This window comes from Mobula birostris, chromosome 3 (genome assembly GCF_030028105.1).
Source record: "Mobula birostris isolate sMobBir1 chromosome 3, sMobBir1.hap1, whole genome shotgun sequence".
Taxonomy (NCBI): Eukaryota; Metazoa; Chordata; class Chondrichthyes; order Myliobatiformes; family Myliobatidae; genus Mobula; species Mobula birostris.
The window spans coordinates 105810525-105835778 of record NC_092372.1 but is presented as its reverse complement, the minus strand read 5'-3'; the positions used below and the strand labels follow the sequence as shown (position 1 = coordinate 105835778).

The window sequence follows — 25254 nt, the reverse complement described above, 5'->3', positions numbered from 1 at the left end:
ACATTGTGAAAGTTGGAGGCAAAGTTATGAAGTTAACGAGCTCAGCATGTGTGCAGGAAGCAGCGCCAATGCAGTCGTCGATGTAGTGAAGGAAAAGAGGGGGACAGATACCAGTACAGGCTTGGAACATGGATTGTTCCAGAAAGCTAACGAAAGGGCAGGCATAGCTAGGACCCATATGGGAGCCCATGGCTACACCCTTAGTTTGGAGGAAGTAGGAGGAGCCAAAGGAGAAATTGTTAAAAGTAAGGACTAATTCCACTAGACGAAGGAGAATGGTGGTAGAGGGGAACTGGTTAGGTCTAGAATCCAAAAAGAAGTGGAGAGCTTTGAGACCCTCCTGGTGGGGGATGGAGGTATGTAGGGACTGAACATCCATGGTGAAAATAAAGCGGTGGGGGCCAGGGAACTTAAAATCGTTGAAAAGATTCAGAGCGTGAGAAGTGTCATGAACATAGGTAGGAAGGGATTGAACAAGGGGGGATAAAACAGTGTTGAGGTATGCAGAAATGAGTTCGGTGGGGCAGGAGCAAGCTGAGACAATGGGTCTACCTGGACAGGCAGGTGTGTGGATCTTGGGTAGGAGGTAGAAACGGGAAGTGCGGGGTGTGGGAACTATGAGGTTGGTAGCAGTGGATGGGAGATCCCCTGAGCGGATAAAGTCAGTGATGGTGTGGGAGACAATGGTCTGGTGCTCCTTAGTGGGGTCACGATCGAGGGGTAAATAAGAGGAGGTATCTGCGAGTTGATACTGTGCCTTGGCAAGGTAGAGGTCGGTACGCCGGACTACAACAGCACCTCCCCTTATCGGTGGGTTATAGTAAGGTTAGGATTAGTGCGGAAGGAGTGGAGAGCAGAGCGTTCCGAAGGAGTGAGGTTGGAATGGAAACAAGGTGCGGTGAAGTCGAGACGGTTGATGTCCCGTCGGCAGTTAGCGATAAAGAGATCCAGAGCAGGCAGAAGACCAGAGCCGGGTGTCCATGAAGAGGAGGAGAGTTGAAGATGGGAGAAGGTGTCATCGGTGGGGGTGGGAGAGTCTTTGCCGAAGAAGTAGGCTCAGAGACGGAGCCAGTGGAAGAGGAGTTCAGCATCATGGCCTACGCAGAACTTGCTGAGGTGTGAGCGAAGGGGGACAAAGGTGAGGCCCTTACTGAGGACAGAGCGCTCTGCCTCAGACAGTTGAAGGTCCGAGAGGATGGTAAAGACCCGGCACGGATGACAGCTGGGATCAGAGGGAGGAGGGAGGCTGGTAGTGTCAGTGGAGAGGGGAGGGTTGGGGTGAGAGAAAGAAGGAGCCTCCGAGGGCCCAGGAGTAGATGATGCAATATGAGGGAGACGGGGTTGCAGAGTGGTGGTGGGGGAAGGGGAGACGGGAGTCACAATAGCAGCACATAAAGACCCGGCCTGGAATTCAAGGCTGGAGTCTTGAGAGCTTGGATCGGGGGGGAGGGGGGAGGCTGCTGGTGTCAGTGGAGAGGGGAGGGTTGGGGTGAGAGGAAGATGGAGCCTCTGAGGGCCCAAGAGCTGATGGTGGGAACTGAGGGAGAAGGAGTTGCAGAGTAGTGGTGGTGGAGCCTGGAGTTCAAGGCTGGCGTCGCAGTTGGTGGTTGTGCAGTCGCTTTGAAGGTGTCCATGGTCGTTGTTGGAGTCCGGGTTTTGAATATGCCCTGGGGTGCTCGAGCCGCTGAGATTGATTTCATGCCTGCTAGCCTATCCAATCTCTCCCCATATCTACTGTCCTCCAATTCAGGCAATATCCTGATGAATATCCTCTGCACTTTTTCCAATCAAATCGCATCCTTCTAGTGTAATGACCAGAATTGCACACAATATTCCAAGTGCAGTCTAACTACTGTTTTGTAAATATGAAACAAAACATCCCAACTTTTATACCTTATACCGCGAGGCATGAAGGCAAGCATGCCACATGTCTTCTTCACCACTCTATCAACCCACATTGCCACTTTCAGGGAACTATGGATTTGAATTCCCAAGTCGCTCTGTTCATCATCATTCCTTAGCTTTCTGCCACTTAGTGTATTGTCTTACCCCTATTTGACTCCAGAGCCTATTGCCAAATAGATTGTTCCTTAATAAACATCTCCTACTTAGGAGGGTTGCAAACATCTTCTCTCTCAAAATTAAGAGAATTATTTTGTTCCCTAGGAACAAGAACAAGGAAAAAAGACTGTGCTGCATTGTTTCAAACTGCACAAACTCAGTGTCCTTGAGATTCAATTTCACAGTTCAACTATCATGTTACGGATAAATTTAGGGTTGTTCTAGACGGGATAATGTGAGAAAGTAATTAAAAGTAAGGCAACAGGTAACAAAAAGAAGTGACAATGATAGAGAATATTTAGACATGTGTTTTTCACTGGATAACAACTTCAAATATCTTCATTAATTCAGCAATATCGAACTGCTATACCTTGATCTTGTACAACACATTTAGTGGTAACGAGTGGAGGAACTTGGCCCCTAGTGTTTGTAGCAAAGAGCTGTCCCGATCGTCGAAGTTTATCTTCTTCTATGACCTGGATCTGAAAGAAATGCACAACCGTTAACACAACTGTATAGTATATGTTGAAAATATTAGCACACAATAGCTTCTCCCTCATTTACAACTCTATTTAAAAGAACATTCAAAACCCGTTAACTACAATCCTTCTCTCCATGAGCAAACATACTGAAGGGGACAGCAAAAGGTAGTGTTTGCCTGTTTGATTATGATGTCTGTATTTTTATCATCATTAGATTGTTCTTCTGCTTCCAAAAAAAACTTTACTCTAGGAATATATCAATCAATGCAGAGAGAGGGAAGGACAAAGAGAGAGGGTAGTTTAACTTTCCAAACTTTTGTACTGAACTCTGTACTGTAGAGACAATTTGCTGTCTTATCGGATGAATGATCATAGGAACATTATTCTGAATACAATAAATGTGAAGTTGGAATTATTTCATCACCTTCACTTCCATGCCATATTATGTCAACCAACTATTTGAGCATGTTAAGTCTTGTAACACTAACTATGGTTTATTTACCCTGTATATGTAAATTAATAATGGAGAAAAGTCTACTTCAGTACAATAGGCTATGAAGGAAAATTTATGAAACTTTCAACTATGCTGTGTTATATCAGGTGGTGCACTAAGAGTTAAAAGAATTATGGGAGTTTAAATTTGTGAGGTGTTGCTTGACAGAATACAGAAACTTCATTCTAAAATGTTTTATCCGTTAAGAATGTTAACAGGAATTGGCCGTGCTTCAGATGAGGCCAGCAATCATTTTACATTTCTCTGGATCCTCTTTTTTAAGTCATCAAAAATGCAGATTAACTTTCGCAATAATTCCATTAATTTTGTGTCTGCATCAGACAAGCTTGACAACTTAAACTTATGTACTTGGACCAACAGAATGCATAAACTGCTCATTGTTCATTTGGGTTATTGGTTAGAAAGCACAAGTAAACAACGTCCATTTTGTGCCTGGATCAAACACCAAAATGAATAGCTAAGCACATTTCAGAAATCCTGTAAATACTAATAGAAAGTTCAGTGCTGAGGTGCCGACAATGGTCACTGGCCATGCACTAAAATTAATTCACAACCAAGGCTGCAACCAGATAGGCACTGTACACTTCCAGTGTTGGTGTTTCTCTCTCAGTCTTATAATCTTACTTAGCACATGGTGTAAATACCTAACCCATGGTTAGACTATTCGAAATGCTGTGAGCAGTTCTGGTCCCTTTACTACAAAATAGAAATAACAGGAACTCGATAATGTACAAAAAAAAAGAAATACTGGAATGCAGTCTGGTTTTGTTTTTCAATTAGAAGAATATGGAAAGACTGTTTGTACATAAAAGACTGTGAACTGATGAAGTGTTCACATTAAAAATGAGCTTTAACAGATATTTTCCTTCTATGTGACAACTAAAACAGGGTTCATAGATATGGAAAATACCATAACCATTTCTGGTCTCCTTAAATCAGTTTTGTAAAAGATGCCATTAGGTGTTATTAGATATGGTGTTGAAATAAAGCCCGTTGTAAAAATAGGCAAAATCAGTTGCTATCTTTGATTGGAGAATGATTGTCTGGAGATAGGGGTGAGGGGGGGGAAAGAAGGGGAGGGATGTGGTCAAATCTGATTGGTTTTTGTATGATAAAGTATACAGATTGGATTCCATTTGATCGCACATTGAAATAGGAAGATGAGGTCAGAGGAGAAAGTGAAGGCCAGATCCAAGTCAGATGTTAACAGATTTATTTTGTTTCTAGAGAATAACGGACCTTTGTTACAGGCTGACACCTTTTGTCCTGGCCACCAACTTACTAATATCCTTCCATTAAAAGTTGTTAGGATCAGGCATTGACTCTGATGAAATAGATGCTTCAATGAATTTGGCACCAGAGCGATCTGATGTACAAGTTTGATCATCTGGATTGGTCAGAAAACAATTTCTATTTTTCCCTCTCTAAATCTGGCCTGGGACTTTTCTTTTCCAAAGATATCACATTGTTTTGTGTGGAGCAGAGAACACTTACATATAATCCCCACGACACCGTATTTGAGATGGGCAAGAGTGGATAAATTCAGAGGGTTGGTAGCTTCAGAGGGTGGATAGATTCAGATATAGATTTATGTGCTGTCTTCTAATGCTCATGTGCTTTTAATTCCTTTGGCGAATGCAGGAGAAGTAACTTCATCTGGAGTGGGAGGTAATAACAGAAAGTATGTTGTATCACTAACTGGTATGGAATCTCCAATTGAAAGAAAACCACAGAGGGCCTGGAGTCAGCCAGATCTATCATGGGCACTAGCCTCTTTAGCCTCTTTACTACTGAGGATATCTTCAAAAGGCAGAGCCTCAAGAAGGTGGCACCTATCACTGAAGACCGTCACCATCCAGGGCACGTCGTCCATTCGTTACTACCATTAGGGAGGAGGTACAAGAGTCTGAAGATGCAGACTCAGCGTTTCAAGAACAGTCTCTTCCCCTCCACCATCAGGTTTCTGAACTGTCCTTGAGCACACCTCGTCACTTTGATCTATTACACTATCATTTAGTCATTTTTATATTTCTTATTGTAACCTATAGAAATTCTATGTACTGCAGCCACAGATCAACACATTTCGTGACATATATCAGTGATAATAAGTCTGATTCTAGGGCGATGTTGTAATCTGGAAGGAAAGGAGAGCTGTAAGTGAGCAGAGGATCACGATTCATTTGCTATAAGAAATAACAATTTCTGGTTTATACCTACCGAAATACATTTTCTCACACAGCACCTTTTTTCACATGCAGCGCAGTTGAAAATCTGCTGCAGTTTATAAACTCTAGTTTGTCATGACATAAAGTTACTACACGAGCGCACAGAGTTCAAATTCAGAATGTGAATCAACATCAAATCACGTCTTAGCTCAGGTCATGAGATTCACCAAAATGTCATCAACAAATGTCATCAGTAATATAAAATGTTCCATATAATCATGTAATTAATCAACTACCAAAGTATATAAAAATGGCAAATGAGTTTAACAGTTAAAGTTGGCTACATGCGAAGAGCGTAAGAATGGTTGAGACCGAAGTTGAGACACACGGTAATAGACAGAAGCAAGTCTGCAAGGCAGACTTCCTCTCCCACAGATTACCAGAAAAAGAAAGAGACTCCCAAGGCATCTTTATGGCACAGGGCCAACTTACTTCACTTGGGAGTTCTAAATTTATAAAGAAAGTTGCAATGCAGCAGTTTAACTGGTGACTGCCTGTGCTGATGGCACAGCCATGGATGTTTTTAATAACTATTATAAGAAAATCTTGTTCTTGAATTTTAGAGAGAATACTAACCAGGCTTTTTTTTGTGTGTTTTGGCCAAATCAGATTTTGACACAATTCACATGACCTATCTTTCTGAGAAAAAGGTCACCCTGAAGTACTTAATACAATTAGATGATGATATAATCCCAGAAGTATATCTTTTTCTTAATAACAGATAACAACAGTGTATTTGGATATTTCCACACAATCCCTGTTCCACAGAAAGGAACATGATGTCTTGAGAGATGCAGAATCCAGACCAAATGTAGAAGAAATTCTCTAATTAGTCCAGGTTAATTAAACCAGTCCACGAGATCATTCTAGTGATGAAATCCTTGAAATATCTATTTTGTCAAAGTTAATCCCTAGTCTCAATAGAACTTTTACTGGAAAGATTTGCAAGTATTGGCAGAAGTTAGCCTCGATTCCCCACAACATATTCAGTCGAAGATAGTTTTGCCATGAGGAATGGATATTAATATCAGCAGTAGTGCCTCGGGTAAGGTTTGGAGCTGTCCATCGTCTAAGATACACAAGAGTGTTTAAACAAATATCTCCACCATACATTGTTAACAGCTTCAGGCTGAGGAAAAATTCTGCACAAACAATGCTAGTTGACTTCTCTGCTAGTTGGTACCAAATTCAAAACAATTTTTTTAAGAACATCATTATCTTGGTGACAGATATTACTAAATTCTCAATATTGTCCAAGAACAAGGTAATAATTCTCTTGGATAAAAGCAACACAGAGAATGATGGGATTACTCAACAGGTCAGGCAGCAACTGTGGCGAAAGGGGCAGAGAAAATTTTACAGGTCCCATAAACATTAACTCCATCTTTCTCTTCACTGATGATAATTGGTCTGCTCACTATTTTTATCTTTTGTTTTGTTTCAGATTCCCATTACCTACATTATTCTTCTTTTGAGATTCTGGTCTGATATCAATACTCTCTCAACCTGTTCACCGTGGAAATAGGGACATATGTTGAAATAGAAGTGCTCCTCTGTTTTTCATTCATAGAAGTGAATGTGCTTTGACCAAAACTAATAAGTAACATAGGTTAACATAGTTCAGACTGCTGACATGGGAAAGCTTACAAAATGTTAGACGGAATGTTCTTTGATGCTTGTGATATTATAAAATAGGGGTGTCTTTCACAAATCCATTCACTTAGTAACACAACAACATTTGAAAGAGACCAATTTAAATTCCGCTTAAAACAATATTTGTTTTAAAAAACAGACAGGTCTTCTGAGCATTTTTAGTTTGATAGAGTTGAATATTTTTCTACCAATCAAGAGCCCATTAACCACAAATGCCATCAAAAATATCCTATCTAACATAAAGATACATGATAATTTGATAGATCAAGTCAATCAAGAGACAATGTTCATTTTTAAAAATGGCTTTAAAACTAAAATAATAAACTTGAATTTAGATATCTAAAATTTATCATAACAAATCAGAATATTATAATAATAACAGGAATTCTGCAGATGCTGGAAATTCAAGCAACACACATCAAAGTTGCTGGTGAACGCAGCAGGCCAGGCAGCATCTCTAGGAAGAGGTACAGTCGACGTTTCAGGCCGAGACCCTTCGTCAGGACTGACTAGAATATTATAATAGTTTTTTTTGTCTTGAATAATTCATCTCTTCCACCAGATAGTGGTATTTTAATCTTAAAAATAAAGGCCTAGAAATTCAGCCTTGATTGGAAGAACTAATATGTTCCGCATACTGCTTATGGAGTGTTGAACTCCATTCCGTATGCTCCACTGAAATCTAGATACAAGGCAAGATTACTTAATCAAACATGATACAATTTCGCAAGCATAGATCTAAAATTAGGTCTAGTTTGTAATGGATTGAATTAAGTTACCGACAATCATTTTCAATTTTCTGAAGACCAGGTTTTCCATGCTTATTTTTTAAAAAAGCATAAAACATCTCACAAAGAGTGAGTGACTAAACTAAATATATAGTCAATTATTTGGAAGAATTATAACAGACTGGCAGGTATCACTGTTACAATAAGATGCGGCTGCTGGCAATACATTGTTTGGGTTGGATCTCAGACTCCCATCATATTTGGCAGTTAGCCAATATCTCTTCTACAGGGAGCCATTCAAGCGAGGTCAGTTTTGGAAACATCACTCCAGTAGATCTATAGGGAACTCATGAAGTACTAAATCTTTCAGTATTGACTGAATACTAGCAGGTGTCAAGGCTGGTACACAACTGGTATTGGATCTTCACCAGACTGGGCTCTCTCATACTAACCCATCTGCAATGTCATGAGATTTAAATTTTACTGTGTTGAAACAACAGTAGCAGACATCCACTGAGCATCATAGAAATGCCAAACTAAGGTCAGATCAAATGCTGATATTGAGAATATTTTTTACTTTGTTCATTTCACAAATGCCGAAAGAACAGAAACGCACAACTATCAGAATTCTTTGAAACGAAAAGAACATATCCTGTTGTGCGTTTGATACGTCACTTAAAGTAAACTCGAACTAGACCAGTATTCTCAGATTCTCGAACCAGTATTCTTGAATTCATTCGTCTTCATTTGAATTAACTTAATGCTTTGAAGCTACAAAACTCACCAGATCCCCTCCACTAGTAACACAGTTGTAATGTTCTTTTAAGACTACATAGATTTTATATCCAGTTAAGAGTGACACAGGAATTCCAACAAATTTACATGCTTAAAATGTAATCCAAATGAAGAAAATCTGGAAGTACTAATAGTTTATGTTTATTACTGTCCTGTACCTACCGGGCTAGGGATGGAGTCAGGATCCAGTTTCTTCTGTTGAGGTCCCACAAGCTGTGCACCAGTTGCTGGTGCCCCAGGATAAGTTCCAGGATAATTTGACTGAACTCCCCTTTGCTGCCCTCCATATATACCTGCTGCACAGAACAGGAATAAACACCAGAATTTAAAATTTATTTCCCAAGGTTATCTCAATTAGATCAGTAAAGTTTCATGGATTATTCTTTTGTTTGCTGCCTTCAGAGAAACAGTACTACTTGTTTTAAAAGATTTTTAACACAGACAAACACAACTCCTTCAAAAGTGATCGACTAATACTACATTCAAATTTATAAATAGTCAAAGAAATGGAGATAATTGTTTCCACTTACAGTTTATATAATGTTTGAGAAAAGCTCCTCCAACTGAAAGCAGCAATATAGTACTCTTGGTTTTATTAATTTCAATATAAGTCAGCATAAACATTCAATAATCTCCATGTATTTCTGAATGTTTAAACCAAGCCATAAATCTAAAACACTGAATTAACAAAATTTACCTTTTTTTTGATTTACATGGTCCTGAGGGGCACAATTATACTTCTTGCAAAATCAGGGCTGGCCAGGTCATCTATGACATTGACTCAGTTTTCTCTCCTCAGTAGTAGAGCCTACACCTCGAACATTACAGCTCTGCCCTTTTGCATTCCTCCAAAGACATATTGGTTGGTAGTTTAATTGGTCATTGTAAATTGTCTTGTTATTAGGCTAGGATTAAATAGAGGGATTGTGGATTGAAGGGATGGAAATGCCTACTCCATGCTGTATTCAACAAATAAACATATCTCTTTCTCTAAATGCTCTGATAAACATATTGACTGGATGACATTATTTACAGATCATCTTCATGTCATCATGTCAACCCTGGCTTCACCTTAACAGAGATGTTTCCTTTGTCTTATCCTTTACTCCGCTGCTCTCTGCAATTTAAAACCAAGAACCTTGTTTTTGCACCATCTCAGTTCTGACGAAGGGTCTTCAAACCAAAACACTTACTCTGTTTCCTTTTTCTCTGATGCTACTTGACATGTCAATACTGAAATGTATTCCGTAAATAAACACAGGTTGGCATGATGAGAACTTGAAGTAGACACAGGGAGGCTCCCTACAGCTGCATAAGGCTGACAGGGGCAGCAGAAGGGGACTTATAAATTAATTTGGAAGGGAAAGGGCTTTAGAGGGAAGCAGACACAAGGATACAAAAGGATGTAAAGAGTACTGAGAGAAGCAGATAACACTTGAACAAGAAACAGTAGTTATACATAAGCAGTGTCTTAGAGTACAAGGTCTAAACTTTACAGATGTGCGTCAACACAAAGGCAAATTAGTCAATTTTGGAGGACTGCAGACACAATTAGTTACCTGGCTTAAACTCATGGAGTGAAAGTCATATAGTTTGGAAACATGCTACAGTTTACTGAGCCTGCACCAAACAATAACCACCATCTTATACCAATCCATTCTATGTGGTTTAACTCACCCCAGACCTATCGTAAATATCATTGATGAAGTGGGGCAATTTATAGTGGTCAATAAACCTACATCTATAGATGTGGGTAAACTGAAGCACATGGAGATTGCACAAACTCCACACAGCCAAAACCAAATATTTGGATATCACCATTGAGTTCAAGTCACTAATTGAACCACTATGCAGCTTTGGAAATAATAGATATCTGTTTAAAAGATTTACACTTAACATTGGGTACTCAACATTCCTTTACATGAAGTGTTCTGTAAAGATAGAGGAAAGTAAAAAGAAGAGTGATAAAGAGTGATAAATTGATTAAGTTGAATATTAAACACAAGGGATTCTGCAGTTGTTGAAAATCTTGAGCAACGTATGCAAATGTTTATTTATTTATTTATTGAGTTATAGAGTGGAAAAGGCCATTCCGGTCCTTCGAGCCATACCGCCAGCAATCTCCCGATTTAACCGTAGCCTATTCACAGGACAATTTACAATGACCAATTAACCTGCCAACCAGTACATCTTAGACTTTGGTAGGAACCGGAGCATCTGGAGGAGACCAACCATGGGGAGAACATACAAACTCCTTACGGATAGCGGTGGGAATGCTAGAGGAACCCAGCAAGTCCGGCAGCATCTACGGAGGGCAACAGGCAGTCAATGTTTTGGGCTGAATCTATCTTAGAGTTAGGGAACAAAATACAGTGGTGACACTGCACTAATGGCAATATTCCATAGATCACCAATTAGCAGGAAGAATAAAGCAGCAAATTTCCAGGGAACATACACAACAGCATAGAGAATCACCTTTCTATTATATACTGGGAAAATAACAAAATACAAAAGAGACGAGGAACGAAATTTTGAAATCTTTTCCAGAAGAAGTTATGTATCTATTTATTTCCAACTGGAAGGGGAAGGAAACGGGCTGAATATCGATAGAACATTTCTGCAAACATACTGGTCATAATACTGTGAAGTCTTCTAACAGCTATGAGAAAGGAGAGGTGTCATTCTAAGAATTGGTAAAAAGAATAGGCAGCCAGAGAAGAGTCAACTCTAGTGAAATGAGAACAAATCTGAGGTAAAATTAATGCTAAGAGGACGAAACTAAACGAACAACGAGCAGTGATAATTCAGATATAATTCCGGCATATTCTGATCATGAAGTTGGGCAATTAAAGACAGATAACCAGAAATGCAAGGACTAAAGTTAAGCATTAAAAGGATCCATGATAGACATTGAGTTGACAACACAAGTGAGAACTAGTCTAATTATACAAAGTTAAAAGGAAAGTTAAAATGAAACAGGAGGACCAAATAGAGATTATGAATATGTTAACAAATATAAAGGGGCAAGCAAAAAAGGCAGGAAATAGTAAACAGGTAGAAACAGAAAGTTGAGGCCAATCAGACATCTGATAATGAAGGTAGGGGGCACATCCAAGGTACTGAGTAGGCATTTTACATCAGTGTTTACCAAGAAAGAAGGTGCTGCTGATGTCTCAGAAAAGGAAAATGTAGTCGACATCCTCGATGGTCTAAAACTGACAAAGATATACTATAAATGCAGCTGTACTTAAAGAGGACAAAACACCTAGCCCAGATGGAATGCATCTTGGATTGCCAAGAGAAGAATGGAGAGACTGTCCATAGTCTTCCACAGATAGGGGAATGATACCCCTATTACAAATGCAACAACAGATCGGTCACTTTATAACCCACCTGGCTTAAAAGAATAATAATCTGCAGAATTAGCAGTCACCTGAAAATAGGAATTCATTAGGAAAAGGCAACATAGACTTGCTAAACGTAAATTAATTTTAGTCAACTTGAACTTTCTTATATTGAAACGGAGTAGGCCAGTGAGTGAAATTTAGTTGATATGCATATGGAATAATAGATGAGCTTCATGAACTTCTGCGTACAAATCTGGTGACAAAGCATGGAATAAATTGGGCATTAGTCTCATGGATAGAAAACTGTCTAACTGAGAAGAAACAGAAAGCAGTGGTTAACAGTAGTTTTCAAACTAGTGGGAGGCATATAGTAGTAAATTTCCCCAGGAGTCAGCGACACTTATTTTCTTAATATATATTAATGCCTTGGATACCACAAAACTTGGAAGCAAAATGAACTATGGAGAGAAAGGATAAAGACAGACTGGTGGAATAGGCAATGCGCTTGATAGATGAAATTTAAATGAGAAATATGTAAAGCATTATATTTAAAATATAAGAAAAAAGGAGAGACAATAGAAACTGGACTCTCTCTCTCTCTATATATATATATATATATAATATATACACATCTTCATGTGTGATGAGACCTGGGTGGTAGCAGGGAGTTCAGTACCACATGGCCTGGATAAAGAAACTGTTTCTCTCAGTCCTTGATTAACAGATTAACAGTCCTGGTCCTAATGCTACGGTTCCTCCTGCCTGATTGTAGGAGGCAGGAGAGATTGTGCAACAGATGGGAGGCATACTTGACAATGCTAAGGGCCCTGCATATGCAACATCCTGATAACTATCTGGAACGGGTGGAGAGAGACCCTGGTGATTCTCTTGGCTGCCCACACAGTTCTTTCTAGAGTCTTGTGGTCAGATGCCTTATAATTTCTGAACCAAATGGTGATGCATTGGTCAGGACGTGCTCAATGGTGCTCCTGTAAGATTTGGTTTGATTGGAGGTGGGGAATCCTCACTTACCTCTATGTCCTCAGAAAATGGTGACCCTGCTGTGCTTTCTTGACTAAAGAGATGGTGTTGAGGGACCAGGTGAGATAGTCCATTAGGTTCATTCCCAGAAACTTGGTGCTCTTAACTCTCTCCATGGAGGAGCTGTTTATGTGCACTGAGGAGTGGTCAGACTGCATCTCCTAAAGTCCACTAGATATGTTGCTGCCAACACAGACTCACTGTGGTCTTTCTGTCAAGAAGTCCAAGGTTCAGAGAGAGGTGTTGAAACCCAACGAGGACAGTTATCCACCAGCTTCTGAGGGATGATCCTATTAGATGCTGAGTTGTAGTTGATAAACAGTATCCTAGTATATGAGGCACCATTTTCCAGGAGGGACAGAACATGATGGAGGGCAGAGGTTATGGCATCATTAGTGGATCAATTTGAGCAATAAACAATGTGGAAAGGGTCCAATGTAGCAGGAAGATGGGATTTAATGCAATCTATAATCAAACACTTCATTATTGTTGAGATCAGTGCTACTGGAATGTAGTCTTATAGTCATTAAGGCAGGTTACCCTTGACCTCTTTGGCACTGGGATGATGTCTGCAGGGATAGTGGACTGCTCGAGAGAGATGTTGAAGATGTATGATAGAGCTTCTGTTAACTGGTCTGTACAGTCCTTCAGCACCTGACCAGCTTTATGTGGGTTGACCCTAGCCAAGGTCTTCCTCACACGAGATGCAGCCAGACGATTACCTGTTCTTCAGGCACTCATAAATCATTTAAATTCTTTAAGTCATTTGAAGGTTGTGGAAAGGGTTAGAACACAATGGAATGCTGGGACTTAGAGAGGGAGATATAGAGTACCATAGCAAGTAAGTCATGATGAATTTATATAAATCATTAATTTGCCTCCAAGTAGAGTTACATGTCCAGATCTAGGATTTACACATCAGACGAGATACAAAGGCTTTAGACAGGGTGTAGGGTAGAGTTATTGGAAATATTGAAAGGATTAAGGATTCTGGTTGCATAGACATACTTGAGAAATAGTACTTGTTCTCCGTGGAGCCAAGAATTGCAGGGATCGATAAGTCATGAATAGATAGAATAAAAACTGTTCCCATTGGCACCTTCAATCCATCAGAAACTTGAGGGCAAGAATGGAGGTGATGTCAAAAAAACCAAAAGAGGAGCAAGGAAAAGACAATTGCTTGTGGAGTTTAAACGGCAGATTCCAAAAGCAAGTGGGGCCTTCCAGGACTTTTTGCGGAGAAAGCTGCTTGTGAAGTTTACATAGTATGAGATTGCCCAATTTAAAAAAGTAAGCAGGGCCTGTTGGGACTTTCTGCAAAGATTGAGATGGCTGAGGTTATTACACACTTGGCAATGGTCAATAAAAAGAAGCTAGGCAGTGGGACAGATTTAGAGTGGGGAACAGATGCTTTGGCAAAAACAGGTGGTTGCTAGTTTAAGGTTTCGCCAGGATTCTCTTTTGTCTATTGGTGTCTAGCTAGAGTAGTGAGAATGGACCCCCAGCTAATGGTGTGCTCCTCATGCGAGCTGTAGGAGCCCTGGGAGAATACCAATCTCCATGAAACACATCTGCTAGAAGTACGTCAAGATGCAGCTCATTATAGACCATGTTAGGGAGCTGGAGCCAGGACCAGATGATCCACAGATCATTCAGTAAAATGAGAAAGTGATAGATAAAAGCTATAGGGGATATGATCACTCCTAAAGTGCAGGAGGCAAGTAGCTGGGTGACTGTCAGGAGAGGGAAAGGAAACAGCCGGATAGTGTACCCTGGTGGCTGTTCTCCTCAACAGCAATCATATTTCTTTGCATTCTATTGTTGGATATGTGTGGGCACGTGGCCAAGTGGTTAAGGCATTCAACTAGCGATCTGAAGGTCGTGAGTTCGATCCCCGAGGCAGTGTGTTGTGTCCTTGAACAAGGAACTTAACCGCACAGTGCTCTGCGACGACACTGGTGCCAAGCTGTATGGGTCCTAGTGCCCTTCCCTTGGACAACAGCTGTGTCGTGGAGAGGGGAGACTTGCAGCATGGGCAACTGCCGGTCTTCCATACAACCTTGCCCAGGCCTGCGCCCTGGAGAGTGAAGACTTTCCAGGTGCAGATCCATGGTCTCGCAAGACTAACGGATGCCTTTATTTATTATTTATTGTTGGATGGGGTGTGGAAATAACCTACCATGGCAAAGCCACAGTGACTAGGTCTCTGGCATGATTTTGGTTCTGTGACTCAGGAAGGAAGTGGAGAGAAGAGTGGTGGTGATAGGGGATTCAATAGTTAGGAGAACAGATAGGAGATTTTGTGGACATGAAAGAGACTCCTGAATGGTATGACGCTTCCTAGGTGCCAGGATCAGGGATGTCTGAGATTGGGTACACAGCATTCTTAAGGGGAGGAAGGGTGAACAGCCAGAGGTCACAGTACATATTGGTATCAACGAAAAGCAGTGAGGTCCTAAAGAGAGAATATAGGAAGCTAGATAGGAGGCTAAAAAGCAGGACCTCATGGGTGGTAATCTCTGCATTGCTGCCTGTGCCACATGTCATTGAGGGCAAGAATAGGAACAATATGGAAGACGAATATGTGCCTGAAGAATTCATGTATGGGGCAGGGTTTCAGATTTGTGGATCACTGGGATCTTTTCTGGGGAAGGTATGACTTGTACAAAAGAGATGGGTTACAGATGAAGTCGAGGGGGACAAATATTCTTGTGAACAGGTTTGCAAGATCTTTTGGAGAGGGTTTAAAATAGTTTGGTGGGGGATGGGGACCTGAGTAGATGTGGCGTGTGGAAAGACTGAGAGGAAAGACAGGCAGTGCAAAGGGCACAGTGGATTAATTGTAATGTGTCTTGATTTATAAACTTCTGTCAGGTCACGCCTCACTCTCCTGCACTCCAGGTAATGAAGATCCAGCATGGCCAACGTCTCGCTATACTTCAGACCCTCTAGTCCAGGCACCATTCTCTCCAGCTTGACAATGACCAAAACTGGCTCACCAACAACTTATATAAATTCCACATAAAGTGTCTCTACACCTAAACCCGAAGGCATGACTGATTAAAGCCAGCATGGAAATGTTTTTTTTTCCCCACACCCTGTCTATTTGTGTAGTCCTTTTCAACAAACTGCACTTGGATTCTGGGATCCCTGTGTTTCGCAACACTCATCAGTGTTTGGCCATTCATTATATACGTCCTATCCTTCTTTGAATATCCAGAATGCAACACCTCACACTTATCAAAGTCAAAATCCATTTACCATTCCTCAGTCCTAACAGATCAAGATCTCATTGCAATTCATTGCAACCTGCTTCACTGTCAATAAGACCTCCTAATTTAGTATCATCAGCAAACTTGCTAATCGTGCCACATACACTCACATACGAATCATTCACATAAATATTGCATAACAGAGATCACAACACTGACTCCTGGCACATTATTAAGCATAAGCCAACCATCAACCTTTGTTTCCTATCATCGAGTCAATTCCAAATCCATTTCACTAGCTCCCACTGAAACCTATGGGGGCTAATCTTCCAGATTTTGTCAGAGGTTTTACTAAAGCTAATATAGACAACATCCAGTGCCCTACCGTAGGTTAAATACTCCCTTAGTTAACTCTTCAAAAAGCTCCAAAATATTCAATCAGACAAGACATCACATGCAAAAATCCATGCCAACTATTACTGATCAGGAGTCGATTGGTAGATCTTGTCACTCAGAATTCCTGCCAGTAAACTCACAACAACTGAAGTCAGGCTCACTTGCCTGTATTTCCCCAGCCTGACCTTGTTAGCCTTGGTAACAATGGATCAACATTAACTACCATTCAGTTTAACTTCCCTAATGGCTAATGATGAAGCAGATACCTCTATAAGAGCCACTGTGACTTCTTTCCTGGACAGGCCCTAGGAATTTGCCTCCATTAATGTGTGTCAACCTATGCTAAATGCATTTCCATTCTACTTCTGGGTTAGTCACCAAACTGAGGTGATAAATGCAACCAGATTAACAGTATGTGGACAGGCCGACGAGGGGGAATGTCGTACTAGATCTAGTACTAGGTAATGAACCGGGTCAGGTCACAGATCTCTCAGTGGGTGAGCATCTGGGGGACAGCGACCACCGCTCCCTGGCCTTTAGCATTATCATGGAAAAGGATAGAATCAGAGAAGACAGAAAAATTTTTAATTGGGGAAGGGAAAATTATGAGGCTATAAGGCTAGAACTTGTGGGTGTGAATTGGGATGATGTTTTTGCAGGGAAATGTACTATGGACATGCAGTCAATGTTTAGAGATCTCTTGCAGGATTGCGGGGATAAATTTGTCCCGGTGAGGAAGATAAAGAATGGTAGGGTGAAGGAATCATGGGTGACCAGTGAGGTGGAAAATCTAGTCAGGTGGAAGAAGGCAGCATACATGTGGTTTAGCAAGCAAGGATCTATTGAGGAACATAGAGAAGCAAAAAAGGAGCTTAAGAAAGGGCTGAGAAGAGCAAGAAGGGGGCATGAGAAGGCCTTGGCGAGTAGGGTAAAGGAAAACACCAAGGCATTATTCAATTATGTGAAGAACAAAAGGATGACAGGAGTGAAGGTAGGACCAATTAGACATAAAGGTGGGAAGATGTGCCTGGAGGCTGTGGAAGTGAGCGAGGTCCTCAATGAATACTTCTCTTCGCTATTCACCAATGAGAGGGAACTTGATGACGGTGAGGACAATATGAGTGAGGTTGATGTTCTGGAGCATGTTGATATTAAGGGAAAGGAGGTGTTGGAGCTGTTAAAATACATTAGGATGGATAAGTCCCCGGGGCCTGACGGAATATTCCCCAAGCTGCTCCCCGAGGCGAGGGAAGAGATTGCTGAACCTCTGGCTAGGACCTTTACGTCCTCGTTATCCACGGGAATGGTACCGGAGGATTGGAGGGAGGCGAATGCTGTCCCCTTGTTCAAAAAAGGTAGTAGGGATAGTCCAGGTAATTATAGACCAGTGAGCCTTACGTCTGTGGTGGGAAAGCTGTTCGAAAAGATTCTTAGAGATAGGATCTATAGGCATTTAGAGAATCATGGTCTGGTCAGGGACAGCCAGCATGGCTTTGTGAAGGGTAGATTGTGTCTAACAAGCCTGATAGAGTTCTTTGAGGAGGTGACCAGGCATATAGATGACGGTAGTGCGGTGGATGTGATCTATATGGATTTTAGTAAGGCATTTGACAAGGTTCCACACAGTAGGCTTATTCAGAAAGTCAGAAGGCATGGGATCCAGGGAAGTTTAGCCAGGTGGATTCAGAATTGGCTTGCCTGCAGAAGGCAGGGGGTTCTGGTGGAGGGAGTACATTCAGATTGGAGGATTGTGACTAGTGGTGTCCCACAAGGATCTGTTCTGGGACCTCTACTTTTTGTGATTTTTATTAATGACCTGGATGTGGGGGTAGAAGGATGGGTTGGCAAGTTTGCAAACGACACAAAGGTTGGTGGTGTTGTAGATAGTGTAGAGGATTGTCGAAGATTGCAGAGGGACATTGATAGGATGCAGAAGTGGGCTGAGAAGTGGCAGATGGAGTTCAACCTGGAGAAGTGTGAGGTGGTACACTTTGGAAGGACAAACTCCAAGGCAGAGTACAAAGTAAATGTCATGATACTTGGTAGTGTGGAGGAGCAGAGAGATCTGGGGGCACATGTCCACAGATCCCTGAAAGTTGCCTCACAGGTAGATAGGGTAGTTAAGAAAGCTTATGGGGTGTTAGCTTTCATAAGTCGAGGGATAGAGTTTAAGAGTCGCGATGTAATGATGCAGCTCTATAAAGCTCTGGTTAGGCCACACTTGGAGTACTGTGTCTAGTTCTGGTCACCTCACTATAGGAAGGATGTGGAAGCATTGGGAAGGGTACAGAGGAGATTTGCCAGGATGCTGCCTGGTTTAGAGAGTATGGATTATGATCATAGATTAAGGGAGCTAGGGCTTTACTCTTTGGAGAGAAGGAGGATGAGAGGAGACATGATGGAGGTCTCTTGCAGGGCACCACCGCTCAATACGAGGGGACATGGCTTTAAGGTAAGGGGTGGGAAGTTCAAGGGGGATATTAGAGGAAGATTTTTTACTCAGAGAGTGGTTGGTGTGTGGAATGCACTGCCTGAGTCAGTGGTGGAGGCAGATACACTCGTGAAGTTTAAGAGATTACTAGACAGATATATGGAGGAATTTAAGGTGGGGGGGTTATATGGGAGGCAGGGTTTGAGGGTCGGCACAACATTGTGGGCCGAAGGGCCTGTACTGTGCTGTGCTATTCTATGTTCTATGAAATCATCTTATTAAACTTATGTGAACCTGACTTTTGTGCATATTGGCCATCATTTAGTTGCAGTAACTGCTTTCAAAAGTAATCCAGTGGGTGTAAAGGTTCCTGAAGAATGGGGCAGGACACATGGGTAATGTTCTCATAGGCAAGTTTCTAACGCAGAAGTTTAAATTTCACATTTTCCCTTTGCAAACATAATATTTCAGATAACAATTGAGTGTGAATACATTTGATTGTCTATGTTACATTATCATAGTATCTGAATATTGACAAATGTTACCAATGAAGATATTATTGGGCTTGATCTCAGACAGCAACACTACTGTCAGAATGATATTTTGTTGATAAGATGTGCTTACCTTGCTGCTGTAAGTATCCAACCATGGGAGGCTGACCTGGAACCTTCTGGTAACCAACACCACCTTGATTCATTCCAGGATGATTAACATTTACTCCTGCAGGCCCTCTGGGAAACATTGAAGCTACTGGGACAGCTGGTGTAACAGGTGTTGCTTGAGCTGGAGGAGAAGAAATAGGAGGCAAATGGTGCTGTGGCTGCGACCCTTGGAACGAAGGCTGGAGGGGTGGTCCAGCCAGTGAAGGGTCACTTTGTGGAGGTGCTCGAGAAGAGCCTATTAAAATAAAGGAACATTTTGATATAAGGTCTAATTGAAATGCTTACACAAAAGGAAGTAGCTTCTGTAATAAAGAACAAAAACCGAAGTGCAGGAGAAACTCAGTGGGTTGGGAACATCTGGTTCACTGATTTCTTGGGTGAGAGCAGGGGCAGATGGTGGGAGGGGGCAGCCAGGCCTTCACCTTGGTGAGGAAAAAGCCTGAAGCCACAGTGTTGCCAGTTTTCAGCAGCCCAGAGTGAGGCGGTGTGCTTGTAGCACTTCCAGGGGGCTGATGTGGCGCGGCATCCAGAATGGAGTTGGTGCTGCCCTCTGAGGGAATCATAACGCTAAAAGCAAGTCACTAGATTATTTATTTCAGCCACAAACATTAGTGCGAGAGTTCCTCACGGCGGTGCCCTAGGTTATCATTACCTTCATTGTATCACATGGTCAGAAATGGGGATGGTCATTAATGTTTGCACTATACTGAATTACATTTGAATGGGTCAGCAAACAAAGCAGGTCATATTTACAATAGGAATGTACAGAGCACTGGGACTGCTTTCGTTAGAAGGATTGTGATGATTCAGGAAGATGGCTCATTATCAGCATCCTGAGGGCAATTATCGATGAAAGATAAATGCAGACCATGCAAACCATGCACAATCTATAAATAAGTCAACAACATTTCAGGAAACTGAAACACATGCAGGTAGCCAATACACACATGCAAAAAGCTATGGAATTTGTCCTCAGCGAGAGTTTCACCTTATGGTATAATGCAACAGGAGTTATATGCATAAATATTCAGATCTTTTCCAAACATTTATTAAATTACTTAAACAATTTACACAAGGATTTTCTCTCTTGAGATGGAGAGATTAGGTATTTGGCTATTTGCTTTCTTTACTGGAGCCACAATAATACTTCACCAAGTTGTCTTCACTCACCAATTTACCTTCCAAGTAAAAGATGTGTAATTTGAGGGAGGATGTTTTAACAATTCTAGAAATTATTACAAAATAATTGTTCACCCTAGTTATATGTTGAAATTTTGATAATGGAGTATGCCTGAATAATATATAATTATGTGAAACAAGTTTGATAGTCACAAAAGTTGGGTGCCAGTGGAAGTTCAGGCTAACATCAATAAGTCAGCATAAGTCAGATGCATGAATTCTGGAGTAAATCATGAAAAGACAAGGAACGAAAAAAATTGTTAACAATCATAGAGGTTTTGAGTTGCTTTTGTCATGCCATTAAAATGCTTGCTATGTTTTACTGAGCAGAGGCATATACATATATACACACACACATATATAGATAGAGAGAGAGAGAGAGAGGGATAGAGATAGAGAGAGAGATAGGGAGGGGGAGAGGGGGGAGAGGGGGGAGAGGGGGGGAGAGGGGGGGGAGAGGGGGGGAGAGGGGGGGAGAGGGGGGGGAGAGGGGGGGAGAGGGGGGGGAGAGGGGGGAGGGGGGGGAGAGGGGGGAGGGGGGGAGGGGGGGGAGAGGGGAGAGGGGGGGAGAGGGGGGAGAGGGGGGGAGAGGGGGGAGAGGGGGGAGAGGGGGGGAGGGGGGGGGAGAGGGGGGGGAGAGGGGGGGAGAGGGGGGGGAGAGGGGGGGAGAGAGGGGGGAGAGGGGGGGAGGGGGGGGGAGAGAGGGGGGGAGGGGGGGGGAGAGGGGGGGGAGAGGGGGGGGAGAGGGGGGGGAGAGGGATTGTGAGAGCCAACAAGGAACAACTACAGAGAAATTATCCAGCATCAAATAAATTTGAAAAAAAAATCCTGAATAGGTTTTTAATTTCCCATTGCTCTTTTATTCCTTTACCAAGTTCTTATACATCCAAAACAAATATTCAACTGATTTAAAAGTTGCTGGTGAACGCAGCAGGCCAGGCAGCATCTATAGGAAGCGGTACAGCTGACGTTTCGGGCCGAGACCCTTCGTCAGGACTGACTGAAAGAAGAGCTAGTAAGAGATTTGAAAGTGAGAGGGGGACGGGGAGGGGGAAGACCAGAAGATGGGCAAGGAGTATAGTGAGAGGGACAGAGGGAGAAAAAGTAGAGAGAAAGCGAGAGAGAGTATATATAAAATAAATAAATTACAGATGGGGTACGAGGGGGAGGTGGGGCATTAACGGAAGTTAGAGTAGTCAGTGTTATTTATTTATTTACTATATATATATTCTCTCTCCCTCCTTTTTCTCCCTCTGTCCCTCTCACTATACTCCTTGCCCATCCTCTGGTCTTCCCCTCTCCCCCTTTTCTTGCTGCCGAGGCCTCCCATCCCATACTCCTCTCATATCCCTTTTGCCAATCAACTGTCCAGCTCTTGGCTCCATCCCTCCCCCTCTTGCCTTCTCCTATCAGTTTTGGATCTCTCCCTCCCCTTCCCACTTTCAAATCTCTTACTAGCTCTTCTTTCAGTTAGTCCTGACGAAGGGTCTCGGCCCGAAACGTGGAGTGTACCTCTTCCTATAGATGCTGCCTGGCCTGCTGCGTTCACCAGCAACTTTTATGTGTGTTGCTTGAAATTCCAGCAGCTGCAGATTTCCTCTTGTTGCATTCAACTGATTTGCTGTGTTACTTAACAAGAACACTTACCATAGCCACTTATTTTCATGGTACCCATTTGACCAATGACTTGCTGTGTGAATGCAGGTGGTGTGGTATTCTGGTATATTGATTGTGCGTGAGAGCCATGGGATTGGAAGGAAGGAGTCTGAACACTGCTTGGAGAAGAAACTGCATAGCTACAAACACAAACAAATTGAAATATAAGCGTCATAGTGGTATCTCTAACTAATTTACTTCCAATTATTCTTTGATATTAAACCATTTACAATCATTTTATTGAAAATATGACTCAAACATTAGCATGTGATATTCAACAAACCCAGCCCTAGTACAGTTTAGCATTCTGCAAAATTTCATGGTTACATGACCATTAACTATTGGGCAAAGCAGCTGAACAATAACAGCTCTAGTTCTGCAACAAATCCAGTTGGAAACTTAAGTGCCTTTACTTTTTACTGTGGTTAATTCACCAGGAGCCAAGTACTTGCTAAAAAAAAGAGCATACTTGATTACTCTTTTAAGACATTCAATTTTATTAAAACAAAGCCAAGTATACCTATGTATGTAAAATGATGTTTTTATACAAATTTTATTATAGGTTATGATAAATACCTTGGTATTTGGTTTCCAGGATTATATATCCCATTCTGGAGGTTAGTTTGACCAAATTGTGCTAGAGAAGATGGTGAATGACCAACAGAAACTGCTGGCCCATGAGGTAAAGATGCTGGTTTCAACAGCCCTATGAAACAAGTATAACCATTAATCACAATCCTATTTTACACAAATACACCCTTTGGGAAAAGTAGCAATGCATGGAAAAAATATTTGTAAAAGATATTAGGAATAGAACATATTTCCACAACTATGATAAATTTATGTTCAAATATTTGCTATGTTTATAGACTTCTTCAATTCCACTTGAAAGGCAAAAATTTATAGGTGTTGGTAATCCAAAATAAAATTCTGGAGATATTCATGAGAAACAGGGTAAACATTTCAGACCAATAATTCTTTCACAATATGAGAGGCATTCTGGAGAACTCAAAATCTAATGTCAGTGGCCTGAAATGTTAACTGTTTCTCTCTTCAGAGATGCCACTGACTTGTTGGGAAATCCCAGCATTTTCTCTTTTAATTCTTCAATTCTACAAGCTATGGCACAATCTACTACTGACAAATCAGTTACATTTTCTGTGCTAAATAGTAGTAAGTAGATAAATAGATTTAAAAAAAGTGAAAGAAATTAAAATTATTTAAATACCACTTTGGGTGTTAATTGTTAGCTTAAATTATTTCTATCAGATAATCTATTCATGAGGAATAGAATACAAAGTGTGTAACAAAAGTAAATATTCAGATTTCTATGCAAATAATGTCCATTTCTCAACAAAATCCAAGCAACAGGAGCTAAATGCTGGCTTTCTGCTAACCTTTGCTCATCAGAGACGATCAAACAAACTCTAAAAGTGTACCTGTATTTCAGCAGTCATCAAGGTAAAGTGGGAGGGGCTAGTGAATGCACAACGCAGGGCGTCATTTAAGATCTTTAATCAAAATATGGTTTAACATCACCAGCATATGCCGTAAAGTTTGTTTAGCCTAATTCTTGTCTCTGTATACAGATTACCTGTAGGTGCTACTGAATGTGACTAACCTGTTCCACCAAAGTGGCCGTAATGAGGCTGTGAATTTGCTGAACCGCATGCAGTTGGATATCCTCCCATTCCAGGTTGACTTTGAGAATAAGGTGGTGTGGTAATATATCCTTGTTGACTCATTTTTATTTAAAATATTCTCATTCCTTGGATTCTTAAGAAATCTGATGAAAAAAGGACAAAGTTTCAGGTTACTTTCACATTGCAGGACAGTCGAGATTCTAGTACGCCTATGATATACCATCCAAATATATTCTGACAATAATGCAAGGGGTGTGCCCTGACTCCATCACGAATTGTCACAAATTAAAATGCAAGCTTGAAGGGCAAGTTGGACATTAGATAGCAAAGTTTCACTTGATTAATTAATTATCTAAAGTTTAGATATTTAATCAAATGAAACCTTGCTATTTATATTAGAGATAGTTCACAAAATTGGTGCAGAATGCTTCAGCATATTAGCAATGTAGAGGGGCTCACCAGTGATTTTCATGAGAAATACCCAGCAAACAGGGAAATTAGACATAACATTGTTTACAGCAACTATTGACAGAAGGCCAGGCACCAAATTAGTCAGTTCCATGAAAATCTGATAGCATTTTCTTCCAGAGGTGTGAAGTCAGATGTTGTAATTTTGTACTTTTTCACAGAACTAATATTTATTTTACTTATTTTTTGCAATTGTTATTAGGTATTTCCAAAAGATTATGGCAGACTTGCAAAATATGTAAATTAATTCCCTACATTCTTGAGGTCCCATCCACTGCATTATAACTGCCCTTCAAGATCAAGCCCCCAAAATCCAGACTGCACTTAAGAGCTTAGAAGCTCAGCAAATCCTGTTAAATGAAACCAAACCTGTGATTCCCTGCCATGCATTTTCCAAGCCTTCAAGCATCTGCTCCTCTGGACAATGTCAATTTCCAAACACCCCCGACCTCCAACACTCCAAAACATAGCCACAATCAAACAAGAGCTTTGCAGCACCCCATAATGTCCCAGTCTCGAAAACAACTCCCAATCCCAGTCATAGGCTCAACCAAGCTTTGGAATTTCCTCCTCCAAAGCTTGGCCTTGAGGGAAGGGGATCAAATGGCGCATATTTGGTTGTGTATGTTGTGACCATTGAACAAATGAAGTTTGATGAGGTGATCCAAAAACCATAAATTTCTAGGCCCTAGTACTCAACTCCCCATATAAATAGATAGAGGTTGAATGATCCATTTAATATCAATAAACTGTAATTAATA

At 41.2% G+C, this 25254-nt stretch overlaps 1 protein-coding gene across 3 annotated transcripts in view; it reads right to left on the bottom strand.

Moving 5' to 3' along the window:
* Window positions 1–25254, bottom strand: part of sec24d (SEC24 homolog D, COPII coat complex component) — a 194306-nt gene that overhangs the window by 152591 nt on the left and 16461 nt on the right. Inside the window, exons 2-7 of one of the 3 annotated variants that reach the window (XM_072253167.1) lie at window positions 24004–24168; window positions 22959–23088; window positions 22374–22522; window positions 19510–19782; window positions 8621–8754; window positions 2432–2543 (exon numbers count right to left, since the gene is read on the bottom strand). In XM_072253167.1, coding sequence (XP_072109268.1) covers window positions 2432–2543; window positions 8621–8754; window positions 19510–19782; window positions 22374–22522; window positions 22959–23088; window positions 24004–24127 — 922 coding nt within the window. In that variant the 5' untranslated portion in view covers window positions 24128–24168. The remainder of the gene's footprint in view (window positions 1–2431; window positions 2544–8620; window positions 8755–19509; window positions 19783–22373; window positions 22523–22958; window positions 23089–24003; window positions 24169–25254) is intronic. The other 2 variants (XM_072253168.1, XM_072253169.1) reach the window with 2 other exon arrangements.